Source organism: Vicugna pacos, chromosome 21 (assembly GCF_048564905.1).
Source record: "Vicugna pacos chromosome 21, VicPac4, whole genome shotgun sequence".
Lineage (NCBI taxonomy): Eukaryota > Metazoa > Chordata > Mammalia > Artiodactyla > Camelidae > Vicugna > Vicugna pacos.
This window is the reverse complement of record NC_133007.1, coordinates 28,439,075-28,462,872: the sequence shown is the minus strand read 5'-3', so window position 1 is coordinate 28,462,872 and position 23,798 is coordinate 28,439,075. Positions and strand designations below refer to the sequence as shown.

The 23,798-nt window shown below is 47.6% G+C and overlaps 2 protein-coding genes across 11 annotated transcripts in view; both read left to right on the top strand.

Moving 5' to 3' along the window:
* The window catches only part of RPRD2 (regulation of nuclear pre-mRNA domain containing 2), a 74,802-nt gene extending 67,679 nt beyond the window's left edge, over positions 1-7,123 (top strand). For 2 of the 4 annotated variants that reach the window (XM_072946648.1, XM_072946647.1), the window contains 2 exons: positions 941-2,122; positions 2,263-2,587. In XM_072946648.1, coding sequence (XP_072802749.1) covers positions 941-2,122; positions 2,263-2,351 — 1,271 coding nt within the window. In that variant the 3' untranslated portion in view covers positions 2,352-2,587. Of the gene's footprint in view, positions 1-940 lie in introns of all 4 variants that reach the window. The other 2 variants (XM_072946646.1, XM_006216937.4) reach the window with 1 other exon arrangement.
* Positions 7,124-12,551: 5,428 nt separating this feature from the next.
* On the top strand, positions 12,552-23,796 carry TARS2 (threonyl-tRNA synthetase 2, mitochondrial). 7 transcript variants are annotated; one of them, XM_006216938.4, is made up of 18 exons: positions 12,552-12,686; positions 13,013-13,209; positions 13,519-13,642; positions 14,350-14,474; positions 15,409-15,526; positions 15,645-15,709; positions 16,073-16,151; positions 17,302-17,448; positions 17,639-17,737; positions 18,025-18,242; positions 18,735-18,897; positions 19,115-19,252; positions 19,432-19,509; positions 21,128-21,228; positions 21,441-21,542; positions 21,654-21,726; positions 22,416-22,530; positions 23,429-23,796. In XM_006216938.4, exons 1-18 carry the CDS (start codon positions 12,621-12,623, stop codon positions 23,575-23,577), a joined length of 2,157 nt encoding a protein of 718 aa, XP_006217000.1. In that variant the 5' UTR covers positions 12,552-12,620; the 3' UTR covers positions 23,578-23,796. The 7 variants fall into 7 exon arrangements, 6 of the variants coding, with proteins under 6 accessions (XP_006217000.1, XP_072802736.1, XP_015105594.1 ...); XM_072946635.1 differs by having other exon boundaries at positions 15,349-15,526; XR_012062874.1 differs by having other exon boundaries at positions 12,576-12,695; positions 15,349-15,526; positions 21,445-21,542.
* Positions 23,797-23,798: the final 2 nt, after the last annotated feature.

Below are 23,798 nucleotides of genomic sequence, written 5' to 3'. Positions count from 1 at the left end.
ATGGTTGAATTTTAAGGACTTTCTGTTATCTCTTTGTCAAGTATTTTTCTAAGGAATTTTCTACAGGAGCAGTTTGCTTTGCTGGATTTCAGCCTTTGCCCCAAAGAATTCTTTCTCAGTGCTTCTGAGGTTTTATTTGTCAGTAAGTAGGGTTGAATCTCTTCAGTGTCAACTTAAGTAGACCAATAATCCTTGAATTTTTCCAAGCTGTAAAATGGGGATTGTATGTTTTCTTGTGTAAGGATCAGTGCTCCAGTGGTCTAGCTTTGTAAGTCGTTATGGTGTGTGTTTGTATATTTATTATTGTTACATTTTGCAACTAAAAATTTAACAGCCAAAGCTTTGTCTTCCCAGAGGTAACACCAGTCTAGCTAGAGATGCTCCTTGAGAAGAGCATCGCTATTCACATAAAATCCTGCAGTTTGCACGTGCCGTCTTGCTCCTGAGGTTGACAGTGCACCTTAGCTTGTTAGGGACAATGTGGAGGTTGGAAAGGAAGGGTAGGGCAGAGGGCAGAATATCTATTTGCATTTAGAGAAACAGTTCCACAGGCCAAACATTAAGAAATACTGGCTTAAAGTGTTATTTTAAAAATAATTTTGCCCCCTTTCTTTTTCTGCTTTGTCTTGTTTAAACCATGAATGATTCTGACACTAAAATCTCCCCCTTCCTGTCGCCTTTTATTGTGCCATGTTGGACTCGTCTCATGACTGTACTAGAAACATTTCAGTAATTTGCTCTCTTTATATTGATAAATAGGTCCGGTGTTCTCTGTGACGTTTAGCCATTGCTTGTTTGGTCCGGATTCCCTTTGATCTCATATTTTAATGTCTATCTGGTTCCCACTGGAATGAGTGAGAATATCCGATTAGTCTGCATTGTTTTCATTGTAAGGTGGGGAGTTGTTCTTTTTAACTCCGCTAATTCTTTGTTTCTACAGGCCTGTCATCTTTACTTCAGAGCGTCACTGGGAACCCCGTTGCATCCAGTGAAGCTGCATCCCAGAGCACTTCAGCTTCCCCTGCCAACACCACAGTCTCTAGCATAAAAGGAAGAAGTCTGCCCTCCAATACCCAATCCTTTATTCCCAAAAACTTCAGCTATTCTCCTAACTCATCAACTTCTGAAGTCTCTTCAACTTCAGCCAGCAAAGCCTCAATTGGGCAAAGCCCAGCGCTCCCAAGCACTACTTTCAAGCTACCATCCAACACTTTGGGGTTTACAGGTACCCACAATACTAGCCCTGCTGCCCCACCTACTGAAGTTGCCATGTGCCAGTCTTCAGAAATCTCCAAGCCAAAACTGGAGTCCGAGTCCACTTCCCCAAGCCTGGAAATGAAGATCCACAACTTCTTAAAAGGTAACCCTGGTTTCAGCGGCTTGAACTTGAACATCCCAATCCTGAGCAGTCTGGGGTCCAGCGCCCCCGCAGAAAGCCACTCCTCAGACTTCCAGCGTGGCCCGACGAGCACATCGATCGACAACATTGATGGAACCCCGGTGCGAGATGAACGAAGTGGGACGCCCACCCAGGATGAGATGATGGACAAGCCCACGTCCAGCAGTGTGGACACCATGTCCCTGCTTTCTAAGATCATTAGCCCTGGTTCCTCAACGCCCAGCAGCACAAGGTCACCACCTCCTGGGAGAGAAGAAAGCTACGCCCGGGAGCTGTCCAGTTCGGTGTCTGCGTACCGGCCCTTCGGCCTGGGCAGCGAGTCACCCTATAAGCAGCCTCCTGATGGAATGGAGAGGCCGTCTTCCTTGATGGACTCTTCACAGGAGAAGTTCTATCCAGATACTTCTTTCCAGGAAGATGAGGATTACCGAGATTTTGAATATTCAGGGCCTCCACCCTCTGCCATGATGAACCTGGAGAAGAAACCAGCCAAATCTATCCTGAAATCAAGCAAGCTTTCTGATGCCACCGAGTACCAGCCAATCCTGTCCAGTTACAGCCACCGAGCCCAAGAATTTGGGGTAAAGCCTGCCTTCCCGCCATCTGTGAGGGCTCTCCTGGACTCTAGTGAGAACTGTGACCGTCTTTCGTCTTCCCCTGGGCTATTTGGTGCCTTCAGCATAAGAGGGAATGAACCTGGGTCTGACCGGTCACCATCACCGAGTAAGAATGATTCATTTTTCACCCCCGACTCCAACCACAGTAGCTTGTCTCAGTCTACCAGTGGGCATCTCAGTTTGCCACAGAAGCAGTACCCAGACTCTCCTCACCCGGTCCCACACCGTTCCCTTTTCTCTCCGCAGAATACCCTTGCCGCTCCCACGGGCCACCCACCCACGTCGGGTGTGGAGAAAGTCCTGGCCTCCACCATTTCCACCACATCGACGATTGAGTTTAAGAATATGCTTAAAAATGCCTCGCGGAAGCCCTCAGATGATAAGCATTTTGGCCAGGCCCCCGGCAAGGGCACTTCAAGTGATGGTGTCAGTCTCTCAAACCTCGGCCAGCCCAGCCTGACGGCCGCTGAGCAGCAGCAGCAAGAAGAGCACTACCGCATAGAAACCCGCGTCTCCTCCTCCTGCTTAGACGTGCCCGACAGCACCGAAGAGAAGGGCGCCCCCATAGAAACCTTGGGCTATCACAGCGCGTCCAACAGGAGGATGTCCGGGGAGCCGATACAGACTGTCGAGTCCATCCGAGTCCCTGGGAAGGGCAGTAGAGGACATGGGCGTGAGGCCTCGAGGGTGGGTTGGTTTGATCTGAGCACCTCAGGCAGCTCTTTTGACAATGGCCCCTCAAGTGCCTCTGAGTTGGCATCCCTTGGGGGTGGGGGCAGCGGAGGCCTCACTGGCTTTAAAACAGCACCGTACAAGGAACGGGCACCCCAATTTCAGGAAAGTGTCGGCAGCTTTCGTTCCAACAGTTTCAACTCAACATTTGAGCATCATCTCCCCCCGTCCCCCTTGGAACATGGGACACCCTTCCAGAGAGAGCCAGTGGGGCCATCATCTGCCCCACCTGCTCCTCCTAAGGATCATGGTGGTATCTTCTCTCGAGATGCACCCACTCATCTACCCTCTGTGGATCTTTCGAACCCCTTCACAAAGGAGGCAGCCCTGGCCCATGCTGCCCCACCTCCTCCTGGAGAGCACAGCGGAGTTCCTTTCCCGACCCCACCCCCTCCTCCAACCCCTGGGGAACATAGCAGCAGTGGTGGGAGTGGTGTCCCCTTCTCTACTCCACCTCCTCCTCCACCTCCTGTTGACCACTCTGGGGTTGTACCCTTCCCAGCCCCACCACTGGCAGAGCATGGAGTGGCAGGGGCTGTGGCAGTATTTCCCAAGGACCATAGTTCCCTCCTTCAAGGGACACTGGCTGATCATTTTGGGGTGCTCCCAGGACCCAGGGACCATGGGGGCCCTACCCAACGGGACCTCAACGGCCCTGGCCTTAGCCGTGTACGCGAGAGCCTGAGCCTGCCCTCCCATTCTCTGGAGCACTTGGGCCCAGCCCATGGAGGAGGAGGTGGGGGGGGCAGCAACGGCGGCAGTGGCCCCCCCTTGGGTCCCTCACACAGAGACGCCATCAGCCGGAGTGGTATGATCTTGCGGAGTCCCCGGCCAGACTTTCGGCCTAGGGAACCTTTTCTCAGCAGAGACCCTTTCCACACTTTAAAGAGACCCAGGCCACCTTTCGCTAGGGGCCCTCCGTTCTTTGCACCAAAACGCCCATTCTTCCCACCCAGGTACTGATGGGGACTAAGGGAGAGGCATTTTGAACAGTCTAGAAAGCGTTGGAAGTAGGAGTTTGGTTTATTGTTGTTTTGTTTTCCCTCCTTTGATTTCTTTTTTTCTTTTTTATTATCACAGAGGGCTTCCCTTCCAAATTAAAAAGTCACGTATGCTTACATTTCACTACTCCATCCCGTCCTCCCTCCCATCGCACTTACACCTACCTTCTCCGAGTGGTTTGTCTTGCAGGGGGTGGGGGCACAGAAACAACCAAAACCACTTCATTTGGCTGGGGGCTTGAGGGGTGGGGGGGAAGCAGAGCCTACCTTGCCCTATCTATTGAAGAATTTTACTACATTTTGAAATAAAACTTCCACCAGTACAGATAACAACATGTGCAATGTTGGGGTGTTATTTTGGGCGTGGCTTATTGAATAGTCAGTAGAAGGCTTCCCATCCCCTTCCCTCTCCAGCTGAGTAACTGCTGTAAGCAGCAGGCTCCCTTCCCTGTGTGCTCTCTGACGGCCAAGAGCTGTTGCCAGGGAGAGAATGTGAGAGACCTTGGACCTGTCGAGTATTTTGTTTTGTTTTGTTTTTAAAGGCATGTTGAAGTTGAGTGCTTTACCTTTCTCCTAAAATCTAAATTTTTTTTTAAGTCAGCCTCTACTAAAGTACTGTCAGGCAGTAACTTTGAAATGAAACCTCATTTTATCCTAGTAAAATTTTTCCTTCTTTATCCTTGGAATAAAAGAAAGGGGGCTGGATGTAATGTCAAGGTTAAAGTAAGGAGTAACTACAATATAGAGGGCTAAAGAAAGGAACCGTTAATGGTGTGATGTGACCTGCCCACCTGTCATAAACAAGGAGTCATTTCTGGAGGAGTTTCACACATCTTGCATCAAGCTCTTGCTTCCTGCTTGCTTTCTTGACTTTTTCTCCCTCAGTTTTCACTTAATAGCCAGAAAGAAAATCACTACGGTTGACAACTGAGACAAAAGTGCAACTGAAATATTATCCCTGTATTTTTTAATAAGAAGTAGACATTTTTACTGTAGTGCCTCCCAAGTATAAGTGGTATTTGTTGGTGGATTTCAGCAAAGATTAACTGCAAGGGAAAGGAAAAAAAAAAATGACTGTCTTTTACCTTTCTTTTCCCTTTGACGTCATCCTGTATTCACCCCTATTGATTTTTCAAAGGAGGAAGTTGAGTAGCATCTTTAGATTTTACCTCTTCAGATCTGTCTTAGTGACAAGTGGGTGTTACTATATGTATCTTTACAGGGAAACAGGAGGGCCTGATAAATCCAAATTTACCCCACTCTGTAGATAGCAGCCTGTCACATTTCAAAGCTCAAGCCGTATCCTCACCTCCCACTCTAGAAAATAAAAAATGTTTCTGCCCTTAGTCGTTTTACATGAGAAAGAAGTGCTTTTCTTTTCCCTAAACTGAAAGGTTTATTTGTATTTCTACAACTAGTACTGGGGACAAAGACAATCATTACACTTTGAGTGTTTATATCTTTATATCCAAGGACACTGAAGAGCAAATGTTCCTTTACTACGATTTTTTATTATTTAGTGTCTTACCCCAAGGTACACCCTGGTAATCTCCAGCTAGATGAGTAAAAGAAAAGGAAATCCTAGCAAGTTTCATATCTTCTTCTAAGTTAGTATAGAAGTAACTTACAAGTATGGGGATTGCTTTGGATTCCTCCAGTAAAATATTAAAGACAAGAGAGCAGACAGTGTAGTGAAAGATGATTCTTTATCTCAGAATAAACTTGCTTTTCAGGTAAAGAGCAGCTTAAACCAGGTGTGCGTCATCATAGTTTGAGAGTTTTTGTGTAACTTACTCCATGTTACTTATTCAGTCTCATCATGTGTTCTGTGGTTAGGACGATGCAAGTCACTCATCTTCCTAACGCACTTCCGGTCTTAAGCCAACTGTTCTTTCTTCCTTTGATCTTCTCAAGCCTCTCTGCCCTGTAGCTTTCCCCACAAAAAATGCATGATACCATGACCTTGTAAACGGGATGGGGTATATAGTGTAGCAAAGCGAAGAAACAGCATAGTTATATTGAGTCCTAAGACATTTGTTTAGAGAAAAGTATAAAAGAGGGTGTGGGTGGGGGCGGAGGGGAGGGAAAGGGGAGTTCTATTTGACTCAAAACTGAAATAGGGGTTTTTTTGGCAGAAAATTAAGTGAGATGTTTTTCATTCTAGAATAAAAGAATGTGAATTCTTTCTGCTGCTCTCATTTAAGCTAAAAGTAGTGTTTATTTGAAAAGGCTCTCTGACCATTTGATTTTATCAGAAAATGTGGGGTTGTGAAGAAATTGGCTTCCTGAGTGTTGGGGCAGGGTAATTGTCCTCAGAAGCTTGACGGCTAATACATGAAAGGAGGACCTTGTACAGTTTAAAAGATGGATATTTTAGGGTTGGTTTTTTTGTGTGGAGTGTTCTGTTTTTTAAGCCACAAAATCCTTAATGCATTTGTTTCAGGATGGAAGTGAGGATTTTTATGTGACTGTCAGCTGTTGTTAACTTTAAGGAAATCGGTCTGCAGCAGTGAATGAAGATGATAATGTATATATGTGATATAGTGGAACAAGACAACTCTGGTATTCGTAACATGAAACAAAGGGGTTTTATTCTTTCTGTGTCTGTGATTTAAAACTCCATTCCCATGCTCTGACTTTTGTATTTCAACCTGAGTTTAAAAAAATAAACAAGATTTTTTTAAAGAAAGCATAGCATAGTGTGTCTTGGCAAGGACATGATTGATCTGAAAGAATATGCGAAGCTGTTAGTAAGGTCCTTGGTGCTCGCTGTAAAATCACAGAATTGGCGGACGGGAGTCGTGAGTACACTGGTACCACTTAGAACTCAGTGATAACAGTATCAGAAGTTGAGTCCTTACGAATTTTGTAAGAGTTTAATCTTCAGTCGGCTTAGATGAGACCTCTCCCTGCTCCCCTCCACCCTCCCAAAAGTTGACAGTAAGTAGAATTTGATTTGTTTCCAGGGAGGGTAAGATGATCAGAGAGTAGGCCTTTTATTCTTTCCGGTCCCAGGAATACAATGTTTGTGATATATATATATATATATATGTGGTACAGCAAACCTGTCTAGATAATGTGAATATGCTAAACCTCCTAATTGCAGAACATCCACTATCAATCCTGAAGTTACTAGTTCATGCATAATTAAGCTTCGGCCATTATTGTTTTGAAGCCGCTGTAAATTACTGCTTCCCCCCCCCCTTTTTTTCTTTAATTGGCTGGGGTGCCTGTTAAGATTAAAATTAGATATGTTGGGTTGATAATCTCACGTGTTCGTGTGGAAAACAACAAATACATGCTTTAGAGGCAACAACAATGAAATCCTTTTGAAATGTGTATTAATATCATTTAATAAAATAACTAGTTCTAAAGGTTTGATATTTTTCTTTGAGATCTGGGGCTTTGACCAAGGGCCCCTTGCTTCTCTGGTGAGTGCAAATAGGAAGGAACTTCTCCAGGAGCTCAGACTGCTGCTTTGAGGAGCAGGCCTGTGGTTGGATAAACCTCAATTTTCTGCAAAGACCCTGCTTCACTGTCCAGGGCTGAAGGTGAAACCAGCTACAGAATGCAGGAAGAAAAGCCTGGATATATCGCGAAGATACGGTTGTATTGGCTTTTGGTCTAAGAGTGCGTAGCGGGTAGAGGGGTGGTGTGTGTGCCCACATGGTTCTGAGGCAAACACAGATGCCACAGACCACCCGTCTCGTCCCTTCCTCGTGACGACTTGCACTTTTCCTCACTTCCAGCCATTCCTTTTCTTTTTTTAAATCTCTTTGTCCCCAATATTATGTTTTTGTTTTCCTGTTTAATAAAGTATGGTTTCCTTTGTTGTGTGGTTGACTTTTCCCCTCTCACACTGATCTTGTCCAGCTGTCCCCTTTGACTTCTGCACTCAGTGTCACTGAAGACAGTCTGAGCCTCTGAGATCTTCATGACCTTGTGGGTTTTCTGTTTGATCCTTGATGTAATTCACTTTTGGAAAGGGATGATGAGTGGGGTGAGATCAGGATGTTCAGGGAGTGGTTGATAATGAAGTGGGTAGACCGTATGCATGATGATTTGTGTATGTCTTCAAAAGTTGTACAGTTGTGAGCATTTTAAAAGCAAGCATAGATTGGGGTGGTGTTGGTAGGGATCCTGGCCAGTTTTTTGCACACGTCTGCCCTTCTTGCCTATTGGCAGTCTGTCATACAGAAGCCACACAAACTTTGCACCATCCCTTTTTTCATAACCCAGTGAGGCCTAATAAATGGAATGTTGGGTGAAGGGATGAAGAGTCACTGCATCGAGACCCAGCCTGGGTCACTGGCAGGGTAGAAGGCCCCAGACAGCAGCCTTGAATATGTGAAACTCGTGTCACCAGACACTTTGGAAATAGCAGCGGGTGAGGAGCACACCCAGCAGGTAGGGTGTAACTCTGTGCGGGCTGCTCCTGGAATCCGGCTCGCCCTCTTCCGGGCCCCCTCTTGGGACCTTGACTTGCCCTCCTGATTCCTGTCTTCACCCCAGGGAAGCAACAGCTCTTAGAATTCCTCATTGGCCTTTGTGGACATGTTGAAAATATATTAACTTCACTGAAATTGTTTTCTTTAAGCCAATCTGGAATGCGAGGGATGAGTTACCAGCTCATGTATGTAGACGGTGACACAGAATGGGTTTTGGGGTACTGAGGTGTTTCTCATACTTGTTTATGAGTAACTGGACATGTCTGGTCAGCTGCCCTGCACGACTGCTGAGTAATAACTCATTGAGGCTACAGAGACAAAGCCGCAAGAGGGACACCTGTCAGTGAGATATCGGCCCTTAGGTAAACATCCTGTTCTCCCTTCCCCCATGTAGGGATAAAGAAAAGCACATGTGTTTTAAAGGACCAAGAGCAGTGTAAAGTTATATATCGAATCATTTCTGACTAGCTGCCGGGGAAGGACAGGAGAAGCCTTTAATGCTTAGTTACAACTTTGAGGGGAACGGGATAAGAAGGCTGAGATCTATTTAGAATTACATTTCGTGATGTTACAGTTATGGTTCCATTATTTCAATTTTTTTCCTATCCTTTCTCCTTGTTCTCACTATAACGTGTCATAAGTTGAAAACCCAGATACAGGTGGAGGGGCTAGTGAGCAGCACCAACAGAGAACAAATATAGACTAGGTTTTTTGTGTTTGACTCAAAAGGGTGTTGGCTTAAACCATTACACCCCAGATCTGTTGGGGTTCCTAGCAAGTTAGATGTTCCAACAACATTACTTCCTTTCCCTTCCCATTGTACCCCCTTTTTGAGAATTAAGTTCTTTGCTGCATAATTTGTGGAAAGGAGGAGACAGGACGACTTGAAATTTCCTCCGTTTTTCTTGGGGTATTTCAGTCGGAATGGGTAGAAAGGAGGTGGGCAGCATCGAGTTCCTTGTTTTCCCATCCCTGGCTAGGAATCCCTTGCACCTACGTGAGACAATACTTAAGGTCCCATATTTTCTAAGTAGCCAATCATTGTTGAGACCAACAGGGATTAGTAAAGTATTAATTTGAAATCTTGGTTATTGGGTAGTGGACCACGGTTGTATATTTCTCTAGATGTATCTAGGACCTTCTTTCAGAGAACCTTGCTCTTTCTTTGTTTTTGTTTGCTTGTTTGTTTTTTGGCTGTTTTTACTTCAGCATCAAACCAGTTACCGCGTACCTGCACTGACTCCTGTGTTTGGGAGACTTCATATTTTTCCTTTGGTCTTCACCTGACAAACCAGGGTCATTTAAAAGGCAGAGGTGGAGGTGGCTGTTTCCTTGTTTCTCTTCTACAGACTCAGACGCCTTGGGAAAGGGAAATCTTAGTAGAGATTTTAGGGGAGCCTAAGGCTTTGTTTTCAAAGCAAAGTTCACAGTGTCCCCATCCCCCTGGTAGGATGCTTCCCCTCCTTGATTTACTCAGCAAATTTGGCTGGACTTTCTCTCCCTTTATGGCGTCTTTAGAGCAAAGTTAAAGTAAAAGCTAGACCCTATCCTCGATCTTCATTAGTACAGGGCCGGGGGTGGAATTACCTCCCCACACCACCTACTACTGTAGCGTTAGCCACTTGGCTAGATCTTTAGGCCTCGAAAGCATTTGGTGGCAATGGTACAAACCTTCTTTACCTTCTTACATTTCTCTTTTTTACTTCCAGTATCTTTTCTACCTCTTTGGTGCAAGAAAATTTTGCTTCTACAAACTAAGATTTGGAGTCATATACTGATCCTGATGACAAGTGAGAAACGTACTTCACCTTCAGTGAGAGAATTCTTACACACAGTTTATGATTATAAAAATAATACCTCCTCAACCAAAGGTTTAGCTAACAGGATGTCTATTCTGAGAGTGGAGTCAGGCTGAGGAGTTCCCAGAATTGACAGGGTCGAGGATGCCCTTTACTGAGGATTCCCTTTCCCTAAACGTCTGTGAAATCTGGCATTACTTCCTAAATTCTTCTTTTTCCTTAACCCTAGTCTGGTAGAGAAAATTTGGTAAGATGCCTCTTTTCTTGACTTATTTTTTGACCCTTCTCTCTACCCCATATTAAGGCCTCATAGGCCCCAAAGTTCCAAGAAGTGTACCCTGGAAAGAAAAAGGCAGATGTACTAAATGTGATGCATCATGATTACCCTGGTCCCAGAGAGGCAGAATAGCATGGCATAAACAGGCCTTGGATTCAGATGGACTGGGGCTTGACTGCTCTGAGTGTCATTTTTAATGTTTTAAAGGGAGTATAAGAAGACCTACTACTTGTTGGGCTTCTAGGAGATAAATGAGATAGTGAAGGCATGGTGCTTGGCACATAGTTGTTCTGTGATATTCTGGTGGAAATAAGAGCAGTTTCAGGAATAGATATTTCCCAGGAAGGCTAAGGGGTTAAAATTCCGAGGCTAAGACATGCTGGTCACAAATCAGAAGCTGTAGAAGAACTAGCAGTTAATGAGTTGGCCTCAGCTAGCTTGCTCTTGCCTGCTTGCTGGCTGGCTTGCTTGCTACACAGGGAGGAACGGACTAACTCTTGACATTCCTGTCTTCCTCCCTCCACTGCAACACAGGTTACACAGGCAACGATGTAGTAGTTGATTGATTGATTGGCATCCCCTGAGCACCCAGCTCAGTGCATTGCACACAGTAAGCAGTCAGTAAGTGTTTGAGGGATGAGTGTGGGGAGCTACCATAACAGTGTAATTTACTTATTCCATCATCCCTCTGCTATCCTTACAAAGTAGAATGATTAAAGAAGGTATGTGTCAGTATATGTATCCTATGGAGTTTCAAGTCAATACAGCAATTGGTACGTTCTTAACTCAATATTTATTGAGTGCCTACCATTCTGTTGCCTGCAATGTAATATTCCCCTGTTCCTTTTGGTCAGAGCCATGGGAAAAGTTCTACCTGTTGTCACACTTTTTCTGAATGCCATTTTAAAATTCTCAGTACCTTCTACCAACCACAAACACACACACACACACACACACACTCAGTCACAAGTAATCTTCCTCTTCCACAGTCTTGTTTCTTTTTGTATTTCAGGGTGTCTAACATATCAGAAGATGGAGCCAAGATCCAAAGTGGTGGTGCCTATGACACAGATCAACTGCTCCCTCTCCCAGACAGAACCTCTGGCCTCTGGAAACCTAGATTAAACATCTTTCTCTGACAGCTCTTCCTCCACAATCTTTGATTTCATCACCACTGGAAACTTGAGAACAAACTCCAACCATCCCCACCCCCAGGTGAAGGAACTAATGGGCTTTACTGAAGACCTCACAGCTGCCCTCAAGTTCATTTCTCATTTTTTACTACAAACCTGGCCATGTTTAAATTTTTACTGTGTAAAACAAATTGTATCTAGTCCTGTGTTCTGGATATAACAGGGAAGAGAAGGGATAAAGGAAGTTGAGAGCTAGGATGGGAATGAGAGGCAAAGGTCTTGTGTAGGAAACAGAGAGCTAATATTCTAGGGTCAGGCACTTCTTTCTGAAGTGATGGGCAAATTATATTGGGAGTAAACTCTATTACCAGACAAAATCTAGTGTGGTATAAGAATACAAGACTTGCATTCAGAAACCAGCATCAGCGCTTACTGTTTGATCTTAAATCATTTACCTTCTCTTCCCTTAAATTCCTCATTTGTAAGATTAAGAGGTCTCTAAGAGCCCTCTTTAAGCACCATGAGTATGAAAGGACTCCAAGATGCACCCTCTTCAGATTCTTTGCTCCAGCCTCAAAGTTGTTATATATTCGTTTATTCTCATAGCTTGTCGCTATTGTTGCCTATTACCGTGTACTGCGCAGTATATTAGATAATTTACATAAAATTAACCTCAACAATTCATAATTATACTATTATTATTCCCATTTTATAGGTGAGAAAATTGAAGCTTAGAAAAAGTTAAGAAATTTACCAAAAATTTTACATAGTGATCCAGGACACTAGGTCTGTCTCGTTCCAAAGTCTTACGTGTTTCCTACCTGCCAGTGAAAACTATGTGAAAGAAAACTTAATGGTTGAAAGGCAATGACTACTCGTCCGTTTTTCTCCCACTCTTTCTCTGGAGACTTTTCTTGCCCCTTCCTCAAAGCCGCAGGGTATCTTATTGCCACTTTAGGCTGAAACTCTGCAGATCTCGGGAATTGCCAGTTTGTGTAACAGTTTAGGTCTTCCGGTCCGCCGGAACCACCCACACCGCTGCTCGTGCTGTGTGGGGTGTACCTCCTCGCAGTTCCCGGAGGTGGTCCTAGAATGGAGTGGCAGCTGTAATAACCAATAAGCATGGATATTGTTGGGCCAGGAGCCAATGAGGAATCTGGTGAGGGAGAAGCAGCGATCGTTTATTTGAGGATATAGCTGGGGTCGGAAGGAACATGGGGCTGTGTCAGAGGTGGCGGCTGCTCCGGCTCCCAGGGTTTCAAGCCTGCGGGCTGCACACGGTGCGTGAGGTACCCAAAAGTTCCGAACCCTATCGAACCCAGCCCAGCGGAAGCGCAAAGTGTAGGCTCTCAACCCAGCCTGACACCCTCTACTCCCGCCCTGCGTCATTGGACCCGGCGACCCTAGCCTGTAGATGCCCCATCTTTTTACTAGGGTCAGCAGCCGGGGGAGCGTAGGGCTCCCAGCCTAGGGCCCTGTATCACCTAGTCCTTTTAAAGACTAGGAATTAGGACCACGGCCATTTAAATGACCTCATTTCCCACTATCTAGAATCCCGAGAAGGAATGATGGGACTTGTGTTACCTCCTAACATCTTTCTCTCCAGGCAGCTGTGCCGACCCCTCCAAACTGGTTGGTAGAGCGGCGTGGCCTTTTTGAGGAGCTATGGACTGCCCAGGTAAAGAGGTTAGCAAGCATGGCACAGAAGGAACACCGGGCTATCAAGATATCACTTCCTGGAGGTCAGAAAGTGGACGCTGTGGCATGGAAGACAACCCCTTACCAACTAGCCCAGCAGATCAGGTACCAGGCTCATCCTATGCCTACTAGGATAATCTTTCTACCTCCAAACTTTCTCCACCTGAACAGGGAAATAATTCTGCTTGTTTATTCCATCCCCATTAAGATAGCCTTTCTTGAGGATCCCTTTTTACATGCATTACTTTCATAGTTTCTGCCCTTCCTCTGCTATGCATGGGGGGAAACAATGGATTCTATTGCTCTGGTAACACATTTCCTTTGCCAGTTTGGAGTTGCTAAGAGATTAGTCCCTCTCATCCTTTGTGATTGTAACCTTGTCTTTTTCTTTATCTGCATCTGTCACTGCTGAAGTTCAAAACTGGCAGATACTGCAGTGGCTGCTCAAGTGAATGGAGAACCTTACGATCTGGAGCGGCCATTGGAGACAGATTCTGATCTCAGATTTCTGACATTCGATTCCCCAGAGGGGAAAGCAGTAAGTTTCTTCCTTATTGGGGGTACAGTGGCTACTAAACTAAGAGGTGTTTAAGTGGGTGTTTCTAGCATTTATTTCTTTTGCTCTAGTTTCTCTGTTTGCAGTTGCATGGGAGGCCACAGATTGCTTGTCTTTGTTCCTGCCTAAGCTGGAAGAACGTAGAATGAAAAGTTTTCCTCAGCCTAGGTCTGTTAAGCAGTGATCACTTGTGCTAGTGAAAGGGAGAGATACTAAGTTGAAAATAAAAGGATAATACGCCAGTTTGTCCCCCCAACCCTAGCTCTTGAGACACACATTATAAGTCATCTGTGTGGTATATTTAATTGTAATGTGGCTCCCACAACTGAGCACACAACCTGGCCTGCTCTCCACTTTTCTTCTTGTCAGCTTGGGTGGCATGAAAACTGACTGGCCTCCTACTTCTGTACTCCAGGACCGAGAAGCACTGAGGAGTGGGCTCACTCTCTTCTCTGCACTATTTCTGCTGGCCTTCTTCCTTCTTTTATATTCAGTTTTTGTGGGGTTTTTTGTTTGTTTTTGCTTTTACTGTTTAGCAGTCACCCCACAGGTCAGGTTCCCCATTCTGTGGTAGTTATTCCTAGGAGACCCTGCTGGTTTTCACACCAGCTTCTCCGAGGAGAGGATCAGAAAGCTAGGGGCTAAAGGAGAAGGTTACAAGCTCATGAACTCCTTTCTTGTGAACCTAGGTGTTCTGGCACTCCAGCACCCATGTCCTGGGGGCAGCAGCTGAACAACTCCTAGGTGCTGTCCTCTGCCAAGGTCCGAGCACAGAATGTGGCTTCTACCATGATTTCTTCCTGGGGAAGGAACGGTGAGCAATGCAGAGAAGGAAGGGAATGGTTCTGGGGTGGTTTCTTTTTTAGAGATTGCACCGTATTTTATTTCATTTTTCAGGGGTTTTTTTTTTTTTGGTGTAATTGACATATAAAATTATATATTTAAAGTGTACACGTGGTGATTTGACATACTTATACATTGTGAAAGGATTGCCGTGATCAAATTAATTATCACATGCTTTTTTGTGTGTATGAGAATGCCTAAGATCTACTTTTAGAAAATTTCAATTATGCAATACAGAATTTATCAACTGTAGCCACCATGCTATACATTAATTCCTCAGGCCTTGTTCATCTTATAACTTAAAGTTTGTACCCATTTACTGGGGTGGTTTCTGGGGCCTTGGGCATGTTCAATTTGGAGGAGAAAGAAAGTTGGGAAGAGGGTCCCTTCCTGCCTCAGCTGTGACCTGGCACCACCTTCTCCACTAGTCCATGTCCTTCATTTTCTAATTCTGCTTAAAACTTACCTTCTCTAGCCTTTATGAATTCTTCAGCTTTTACTTTACTATTGCTCTAGTTTTGTTTATTTAGCTTGTCTGCATTCAACATTTAATTTCGTACATAGACCTTTTGCTCTAACTGTAAATTTTTTTATTATTTTAAACTTTTTAAAAATTGAACGACACTTGAATTACAATATTGTGTTACTTTCAGGTATACAGCAGAGAGATTTAGATATATCTTTTTCAGATTCTTTTCCATTATAGGTTATTACAAGATATTGAATATAATTCTCCATTCCAGCTCTCAATGCTGTACCTGATTTGCTATTTGTGTTTCCCCCTAGTTTGTCTGTCTTTGCCAACAGTTCTAGTTATTTCTGGATTTCACCCCCGTGGCCAACAGATGTGTCACCCAGGTGATGCTCCTTAGGGGATGGAAACCAGCCAGCTCTCATCATTCCAGGACAGTCCGGGGCTCGGAGCTGCCTGCTCTGGAGCGGGTTTGCAGGGAGCTTGCCGCTGCTGCGCAGCCCTTCCGGAGACTAGAGGCTTCCCAGGACCAGCTGCGCCAGCTCTTCAAGGTGGGGTGGAGGCACACAGGGTTAGAAGGATGATCTAGAGGCATGAGGGAAGGGGCTGGCTCTCTCCCAGGATGTCCTCTGGGAATAAAGACTTGTCTGCATTCTTCCCTTCTTCCAGGATAACCCCTTTAAGCTTCGCCTGATCGAGGAGAAAGTGACAGGTCCAACGGCAACAGTATACGGGTGAGGGTTGTCAAGAGTGAGGGAAACAGGAAGAGATGGGGATGCACTGGAGAAGGCCAGAAAGGAATAAGGGAGAGAAGATAGAAGGTAGTCCCCAAAAAGAAATGGGAACTGAGTTTTATCTCCCTTTGCTTTCTCTGTGGAAAAGATCTTCACTTCCTCTTTCTGTCAGCTGAAGGCCCTGAGAGGGAGGAAGCTAGAAGCTGAAGAATTTGGAAATTGGGGGGAGGGTAAAGCTCAGTGGTAGAGCGCATGCTTAGCATGCACGAGGTCCTGGGTTCAATCCCCAGTGCCTCCATTAAAAATAAAATTAAATTAAAAAAAGAATTTGGAAATCACTAACTGGTCCCTTCTTCCTCCCAGGTGTGGCCTGTTGGTTGATCTTTGCCGGGGCCCGCACCTTCGGCATACCGGACAGATTGGAGGCCTGAAGCTGCTAACGGTCAGTTGTGAGGGCCAGGTTAGGCTGAGATTCTTGTTTTCACTGGCATGAGCTGAGGAATGGGAAGAGGTCCCTCTATCGGCCCTTCTCTGACAGCTAAGAGGGGGTCCAGAAGAAGAAAGATGCTTAGTCCCTCGCTTCTAGAAACTCCCAGTCTGATGACAGTTACTGGACACCCTCCAGGGCCCAGAAGCCAGTTCCAACCCCACAGTCAGACATCAGTACTAAGGGAGATGGAGAGGAAGGGCATGAACAGGCTGGACAAGGTCACGTAGGGAAGGCTCCTGTGGAGAGAGCGGGTGTGGAACACAGTTTGACAGGCACAGAGAGGGTACTCTAAGTCAAGGGCAGGCCCTTTATGCAAATACTGCTCCTGGGCAAGGTGAGTTATTAGTTGGAATGGGAGCAGGGAGCAGGGAGAGAGGCAGATACGTAGATCAAAAAGCACTGTGCTAGTCCTGTCTCTGCCACTGATGAAGTGTGTGACCTTGGGTAAATCTCCTTATCCATTTCCCCATCAATCAAATGAGGCTGATATTCCTGTCCTACGAGCAGATCCGCATCATACACACCAACTAACACGAGAGGAAGTGTTTGGGGAAAAGTTACAAGTGCTGTAAAATGCAGGCTGTTTCTTATTAGTACTGTTGTTTAAATAAAGAGCAGGTAGAGACATTTGCATGTCAGGTAGCCAGGAATAGGACCCAGTGTGGGATGCTGAGTGTCCTCGCAGCCATCTGGGAAATTGATGAGGGGACAGATAGACTGATATTTGACCAGAGCTTAGGGTTACTTCTGAGCAGTCAGTGATTAGAACGGGAAGGGATGAAGTACAGGTATGCTTGGAGGGCAGTGGTGGTGAGAATGGGGAGAAAAAGATGTGGCAGGGTAAGGTTAGAATTGGGCAGGACATACGTGGAAATCAAGGCTCAGGCACCTCCAAAGCTGTAAACATGACAAGCGGTGTCTGAAAGATAGTGGTGGCCATCCTGCTGGTGGTGATGGTGGGGGAGGTAGAGAGAGATGAGATGGGACTGCTGTCCGGTGGCACACTTGTGCTGCTTACAGCGAGAGTATCATATGAGGACTGAAAGAGATTGGGTGGCTTCAGTCCTCCCCTTCTTCCCTTGGACTCTGTGTCTTCCCACAGAACTCATCATCCTCATGGAGGTTTTCAGGTGCCCCAGAGACACTGCAGAGAGTGTCAGGGATTTCCTTCCCCACAGCAGAGGAGTTGAGGGCCTGGGAAGAATGGAGGGAGGAAGCAGAGTTACGGGACCACCGGCGCATTGGGAAGGTACCGAGACGGGGAAAGGGGCAGTGGGGCAGGGGGTGATGATAAGGGTTGGAGAGAGACGAAGGAACCTGGTTGTGAAATTGGGAGCAGATTCAGAATCCCCCAGGCGAGCTGCTTTGTCAGTTATCTCTCCTGGGTTCCCAAGCCCTCACATCCCCCTTTAAGTGACCATTGCCATTCCTGACCCCAGGAACAAGAGCTCTTTTTCTTCCATGAACTGAGTCCTGGGAGCTGCTTCTTCCTTCCTCGAGGGACAAGGGTGTATAATGCACTGGTGGCTTTCATCAGGGTAAGGAGAACCCTAGACCAGGGGAAGGAGGGCTGGGGAGGGACTAAAAGCCTTGAAGAAGCCAGGTGTTAAAGAGGGGGATTAGAAGCATAAACATAAATGTTGTAAAGTGCTGGTGACGTTTCTCAAGATACTAGAAATGTGTGCTCTGCGGAAGAGGAACACAGGGAGGGACCGTGACGCTGACTGGGTTGTAGCTGTGATCTGCACAACCTGAGGGCCCAGAAGAATCCCACAGCTGCCACTCTGCCTCCTCTGGCCTTCTGTGTCTGTACCTTCCTCTCCAGGCTGAGTACACCCGCCGTGGTTTCTCAGAAGTGAAAACCCCTACGCTGTTTTCTACAAAACTCTGGGAACAGTCCGGGCACTGGGAGCATTATCGGGAAGACATGTTTGCCCTGCAGACCCCAGGTTCCGACAGGCCCACCTGCTCCCAGAGTGACCACCACACCAGTCATCCCACAGACACCCTCGCCCTCAAGCCCATGAACTGCCCTGCGCACTGGTGAGCTGGGATCCTGAGGCCTTGGTCCTCCCGGGGCTGGGGCTAGGCAGCTGGGTTGCTGAACATTAAGTAATATTAAGAAGGCACCTTGGGATAGTATTGGGACACCTGATTTGAGTCTCGAATCTGCGCTCCAGCTGACACATGAATTTGGGAGGCTCATTGTACCTCCCTAAGCCTCAGTCTCCTTATGTGTAACATCTGGGGCTTGGAGTTGCTGCCTAAGGTTCCTCTCTCACTTCAGTGCCTATCACACAGAGGGACAACAGTGAATGATGTCTGTTATTACTGTTACTGAGAAATTCACTTCTGAACCAGGCAGGGCCCAGACTGTGATGAGTGGGGCTGACAGGACTCAGTGAGAGGCATGCCGAGGCCAGAGAGGGTGTTAGCTGATGGTGCGGGGAAGGGAAGCAGGCAGCCTGGGTAGAAGAGCAGTCTTCAGGGGCTCGTTTTCACTGTGGTCCTGACCTCCCCCTACTCCAACTTCAGCTTGATGTTCGCCCACCGACCCAGATCCTGGCGAGAGCTGCCCCTGCGACTGGCAGACTTCGGGGCCCTGCACCGGGCCGAGGCCTCTGGCAGCCTAGGGGGACTGACCCGGCTGCGGCGCTTCCAGCAGGATGACGCTCACATCTTCTGTGCCCCGGCTCAGGTGGCCCTTCCCCAGCTCCACCAAAGCATTTCTGAGCCACCGTTCATTCTCCTTGCGAACCACCAGCATTCCTGACCCCCAGTTGCCCTCTTTATATACTGCAATTCAACTATATTCTATCCCCAGTTTCCCTCTATGTTTTTGCCCTCTCTCACAAAATTGCCATCACCCCAGAGCTCTAGCTAGCAGCTCACCTGCCCTTATTTCCTGCTTCAAGCTGGAAGCAGAGATCCGAAGCTGCCTTGATTTCCTCCGCTCTGTCTACGCTGTCCTTGGCTTCTCCTTCCGCCTGGCACTGTCTACCCGGCCATCTGGCTTCCTGGGAGAGCCTTGCCTTTGGGACCAGGCTGAGCAGGTGAGCAGGTGGTAGGGAAGCAGAGGCAGATAAACCAGCCGATGGAGGGGGATGGCAGGTGGGAATCAGGGTCTCCGTAGAAGCAGATGCTGAGACGGTCGTTTACGGGGGACTAGCGGGATATGTTGCTCATAAAGTCAAAGGTGACATATTCTTCTCTTGTCTCCTTTCCTCTGAAGGTCCTTCAACAGGCCCTGGAAGAATTTGGCGAACCCTGGGACCTTAACCCTGGAGATGGTGCCTTCTATGGGCCTAAGGTAATGGGGACCCTGGTTAGAGTCTTATTTGAATTTTTTTTGTTTGTTTTATTAAATACTTAATAGATATGAAGGGATATTTTTAAACTCATGTAGGATTTAAAGAAGAGCAATACACTTCCTGGCCCCATGGAACTTAGGTCTGGTGAGGGCTGTGGGAGGTACGCAGGGCAGCTCAGCAGCATGGGATCCGCACTGCGTAGGCGCTACAGGAGTGTGTTATCAGGAGGGTCAGGAAAGGCTTCCTGCAGGAATCGCTTTCCAATCTGAAAGGTATTGTTGGCCAAGTAAAGAGGTGTTTCGGGGGGAACATCGTAGGAGAAAATGTGGTGAAGGATGAAAACTCACGTGGCAAGGTGGGAACAGTGAAAAGTCATGGGGAGACTACTGAGAAGTGTCTGCTGGATTTAGTGAAAAGGCTGTAAGGTTTTGAGCGACCATTTTTTGGTAAATTGGGGGCTAGGGTGAAGTCAGAAGTGAATGAACAAACTCTTTCAAGAACTTTGGCTCTTATGAAGGCAGAGGAGAGTAGCTGACAGATCAACAGGGATGTTGATGAAAAGAGAGACTTGCGAATGTTTAAGTGCGGTGATGAGAGGGAGCCCGTCTGGGTCAGGGAGAAGTTGGGGTTGTGGAAGGGCTTTCAGCAGAAGGAAGTTCTGGGGCGGTGTGAGGGTAGGACCGCGAGCTCTCCGCAGAGAGGACCGCCTTCGCCGTTGTTGGGAGGGCAGCAGGAAGGAAACTATAGGTGTGGTGCTAGAAGCTGAGACGTTTTCTCGTCTCATGATACCAGAATTCATCATGAGATAGGAGACAGGATCATTTGCTGAGATGGGAGTAGGGAGAGGGTTGTGGTCAGTGAGGGGGCTGAAGGTAGGAAGAGAGGAGAGAGCTTAAATCCTCGAGGAAAGGATGCGGAGCTGATTCGGGCCGCCAGAGGATTGCTAGCAGAGCAAGGGTTTCTTGAGTTGATCTGCGTCTGTTCCTGTTTTTGCGTCTGTGTGGGATGTGACATGTTGGCGGCACCGGGCATTTCTGTTACAGGACCAAGGAGGTGGGAGGCAAGGGTGCCAGCAGGGAGGGGTTTTGTCCTGTGGATGCGACAGAAGATCAATAACACTGGGGAACCAGGGAGAGTGGTTACAGCTGCATGGGGAAAGAAGCAAAGGTGGGAGAAGCCGAGAGGTCTGTCAGTGGGAAGAAAACAGAGGAGTTAAGGAACCAGGAAACTGAAGAGCCATAATAGGAATAATTGTCAGAGGTGGAAAGACAAGAGGTGGCTGTCTGTTGGGCTGTTTCGGAGGTGCAGCTGTTCTGGGTGATGACAGGATGAAGGATATAGCTATAGCGCGGGTGCAGGCGAAGGTCTCTGAGGTGGGGAACTCAAGGAATTGAGAGGCCAAGCCGTGGATGTGCCATTCATGTAAGTATCGGTGTCCCTAATGTTACACCAGTATTAAGTGGAAAGAGCTGCTGCCAGCAAGAGAGTTGAGTATGAAGCAGCTGGCTGACCCGTCTCTCCGCACAGCCTGGGACGTGGGTGGGTAGAAGGGCTGGCGTGCATAATGGAGGGTACTGATGCTGGTTCCTCTCATGTCCTCCCTTCTGTCTCCTCCAGATTGATGTGCACCTCCATGACGCCCTGGGTCGACCCCATCAGTGTGGAACAATCCAGCTTGACTTCCAGCTGCCCCTGAGATTTGACCTCCAGTACAGGGGGTACAGAACCTCGCCCTGTCCCCTTTTCCCTTGGCTGCTCATAGAATAAGTGGAGAACAACTCCCCTTTCTACCTGTGACCCTAAAAACTAAACGAAACCCTTCCCACCCTCCCTTGCCAGGGCTGAACCGTTCTTGGAAACTGGAAAGTGATCTTGGGTACAGGTTTTGTGACACTGCTCCATTCCATCCCCCTTCCTCTTTCCCTCCAAGGCAGGCGGGGGCCCTGGAGCGTCCAGTCCTCATTCATCGAGCAGTGCTTGGTTCTGTGGAAAGGATGTTGGGAGTGCTGGCAGAAAGCTGTGGGGGAAAATGGTGAGACCCCTGACCCCAGATTTCTGTTTCCTTCTAGGATGTGTTCCCTGTGGCCACAGGTGTGGTCAGAGCCGGGGTAAGTAACTTGCCCTCCTCTGTTCTCTCAATCAGGCCGCTGTGGTTGTCCCCGTTCCAGGTGGTGGTCATTCCTGTGGGGGCTGAGCAAGAGGAATATGCCAGGGAGGTGAGGAGTTGGGGGCAAGGACGGAGGCCGGAGCAGGACTAATAGGGAGCGTGGGGCCGAGCAGTGGGTGGTAGAGGCCACGTTGGGTGGAGAAAGGGGCACAGCACTTGGAGTCACAAGGCTGGGCTTGAACGGCTGCTGGCCTGTATGCTGGGAATTCCACATCCAAAAAATGGGCTAATTCTTGCCTTGTGGAGATGTGTGAAAATTAAACAATAAATGTTAAATGCTGACAACAGAGCCCTTGGTACTAAAGCAGGCTTTGACAAAATGTTGGTTTTATTTTTCCTTTCTAGAGAGAAAGATATGAATGGTACCAGAACCGAGTAGCTGGTTGGGTAGAGTGGAGCCTAGAAACAGGCAGAGCCCAGGGAAGCCTTGGCAGTGGGAAGAAAACAGAGGAGTTAAGGAACCAGGAAACTGAAGAGCCATAATAGGAATAATTGTCAGAGGTGGAAAGACAAGAGGTGGCTGTCTGTTGGGCTGTTTCGGAGGTGCAGCTCCAGCAGGAGGCAGACAGGGAAGCTGCGGGGGCCGGGAGTCAGGAGGGTTCGTCCCTGCGGACTGGAGAGCCTTGAGGCAGAGGAAGAAGGAGCCAATGGGGGAGCGTGAGGAAAATTAGCGTCAGGCTGTTCCAGCTCCTCAGCCCTCCATTAAATCAAGTCGCTGTCACTGATCCTCTGCCCCAGGCCCAGCAGAGCCTGCGAGCCATGGGACTGGCCGCCGACCTGGATGCTGACCCCGGGCTGACCCTCGGCCGGAGAGTCCGCCGGGCTCAGCTCGCCCACTACAATTTTCTGTTTGGTAAGTGACCTGGCAGCACAGACCCCCAGAGCCCTACACTCCTCCACCCGGCCTCTGTGTTCTTCTTTCCTATCTATTGAGTTGGGTCGTCTGCATATTTCGGTTAACTGGGGCTCATTACCTGAGCTGGGCAGGAGCCAGGGTTCAGAGTGCCTGAGACATCTGGGCCCTGGGTTTCCCCTGACCGCCACCTCTGACCCTCAGGACAGTTTTCTTCTGACCTCCGCCCTAGCTCTTGGTGTCTCTTAGGTTAATTAACCGAGGGAGCATCAGAGAGAAAGGGACAGGAAGAGTTAATAAGGCATTAATTAGCTTTGTTTATTCTAGACCTAGATGGAGTCAACCCAGCCCTATGAGATGAGAAAGGCCTTAAGGAAAAAAGTCTAGGCCTACCTTGCTCCTCTTTTCCATTTTCCAAGGTTCAAAGCTCTGTCCTGAAGGCGGGGAGCAGAAACCTCTCAGCCGGATTACCTGACTCTAGCTGTGCACAGCCGGCACCGGGAGCAGGCCGCCCCGTGATCCTGGGGACCTGCACGTGTGTGCTCCACTCCACTGCCCTCCCCTTTCTCTAACGTCCACACACGTACACACACAGTTTCTTGTGTCTGCTTCTTTATCTGTTTGTCTCTCTTTGGCTGACCCTCCTATCTCTGACTCCTGCGCTCCTGAGTGGAAGTGATAAGACACGTTATAGAATGTCCGGAACATTCCATTATCTCCTCAGGATGAGCAGAGAACTAACTCGAGCAAGAGACAGCTAAATATATCCTTTCCCGGAACCACGTCCGAGCTCCCACCCCTGCTCAAGGTTTAGGTCTCTGACATTTCTGCATGGCAGAAGGAGATATCCTCTGGATAAATTTGCCCTGAGATTCCCAAACCTCCCCTCTTCCTGCAGTGGTTGGCCAGAAAGAGCAGACTAAGAGAACAGTGAACATTCGGACTCGAGATAACCGTCAACTTGGGGAACGGGACCTGGCGGAGGCTGCGCAGCGGCTCCTGGAGCTGCAGAACAGCAGGGCCCCAAATGCCGAAGAAATGTTCTGAGCTTCCGTATGTAGATGTGGCTCAGACCTGCAGGAGCCACCAGCCCTGCTTAACGCCGGAGAGCCCAACCTAACTGACAGAGTCTGGAGTCCCCCGGGCCCCTCAGAACTCATGTGGACATGAATCTGCTCTCCAGAAAAGAGGTTTGGTCTAGGGGAGCGGTCGCTGTTTGGATGTGAGGAGAGTGAAACTAAAAATAATAAACTTGAAGCGACTGGATG

Coding starts and splice junctions, on each gene's coding strand:
- TARS2 (XM_072946634.1), top strand. CDS start 12,621: ATGGGGCTGTGTCAGAGGTGGCGGCTGCTCCGGCTCCCAGGGTTTCAA. Junction 17,449..17,638: donor ACCACCGGCGCATTGGGAAG/GTACCGAGACGG, acceptor TCCTGACCCCAG/GAACAAGAGCTCTTTTTCTT. Junction 19,253..19,431: donor TTTGGGACCAGGCTGAGCAG/GTGAGCAGGTGG, acceptor TTTCCTCTGAAG/GTCCTTCAACAGGCCCTGGA.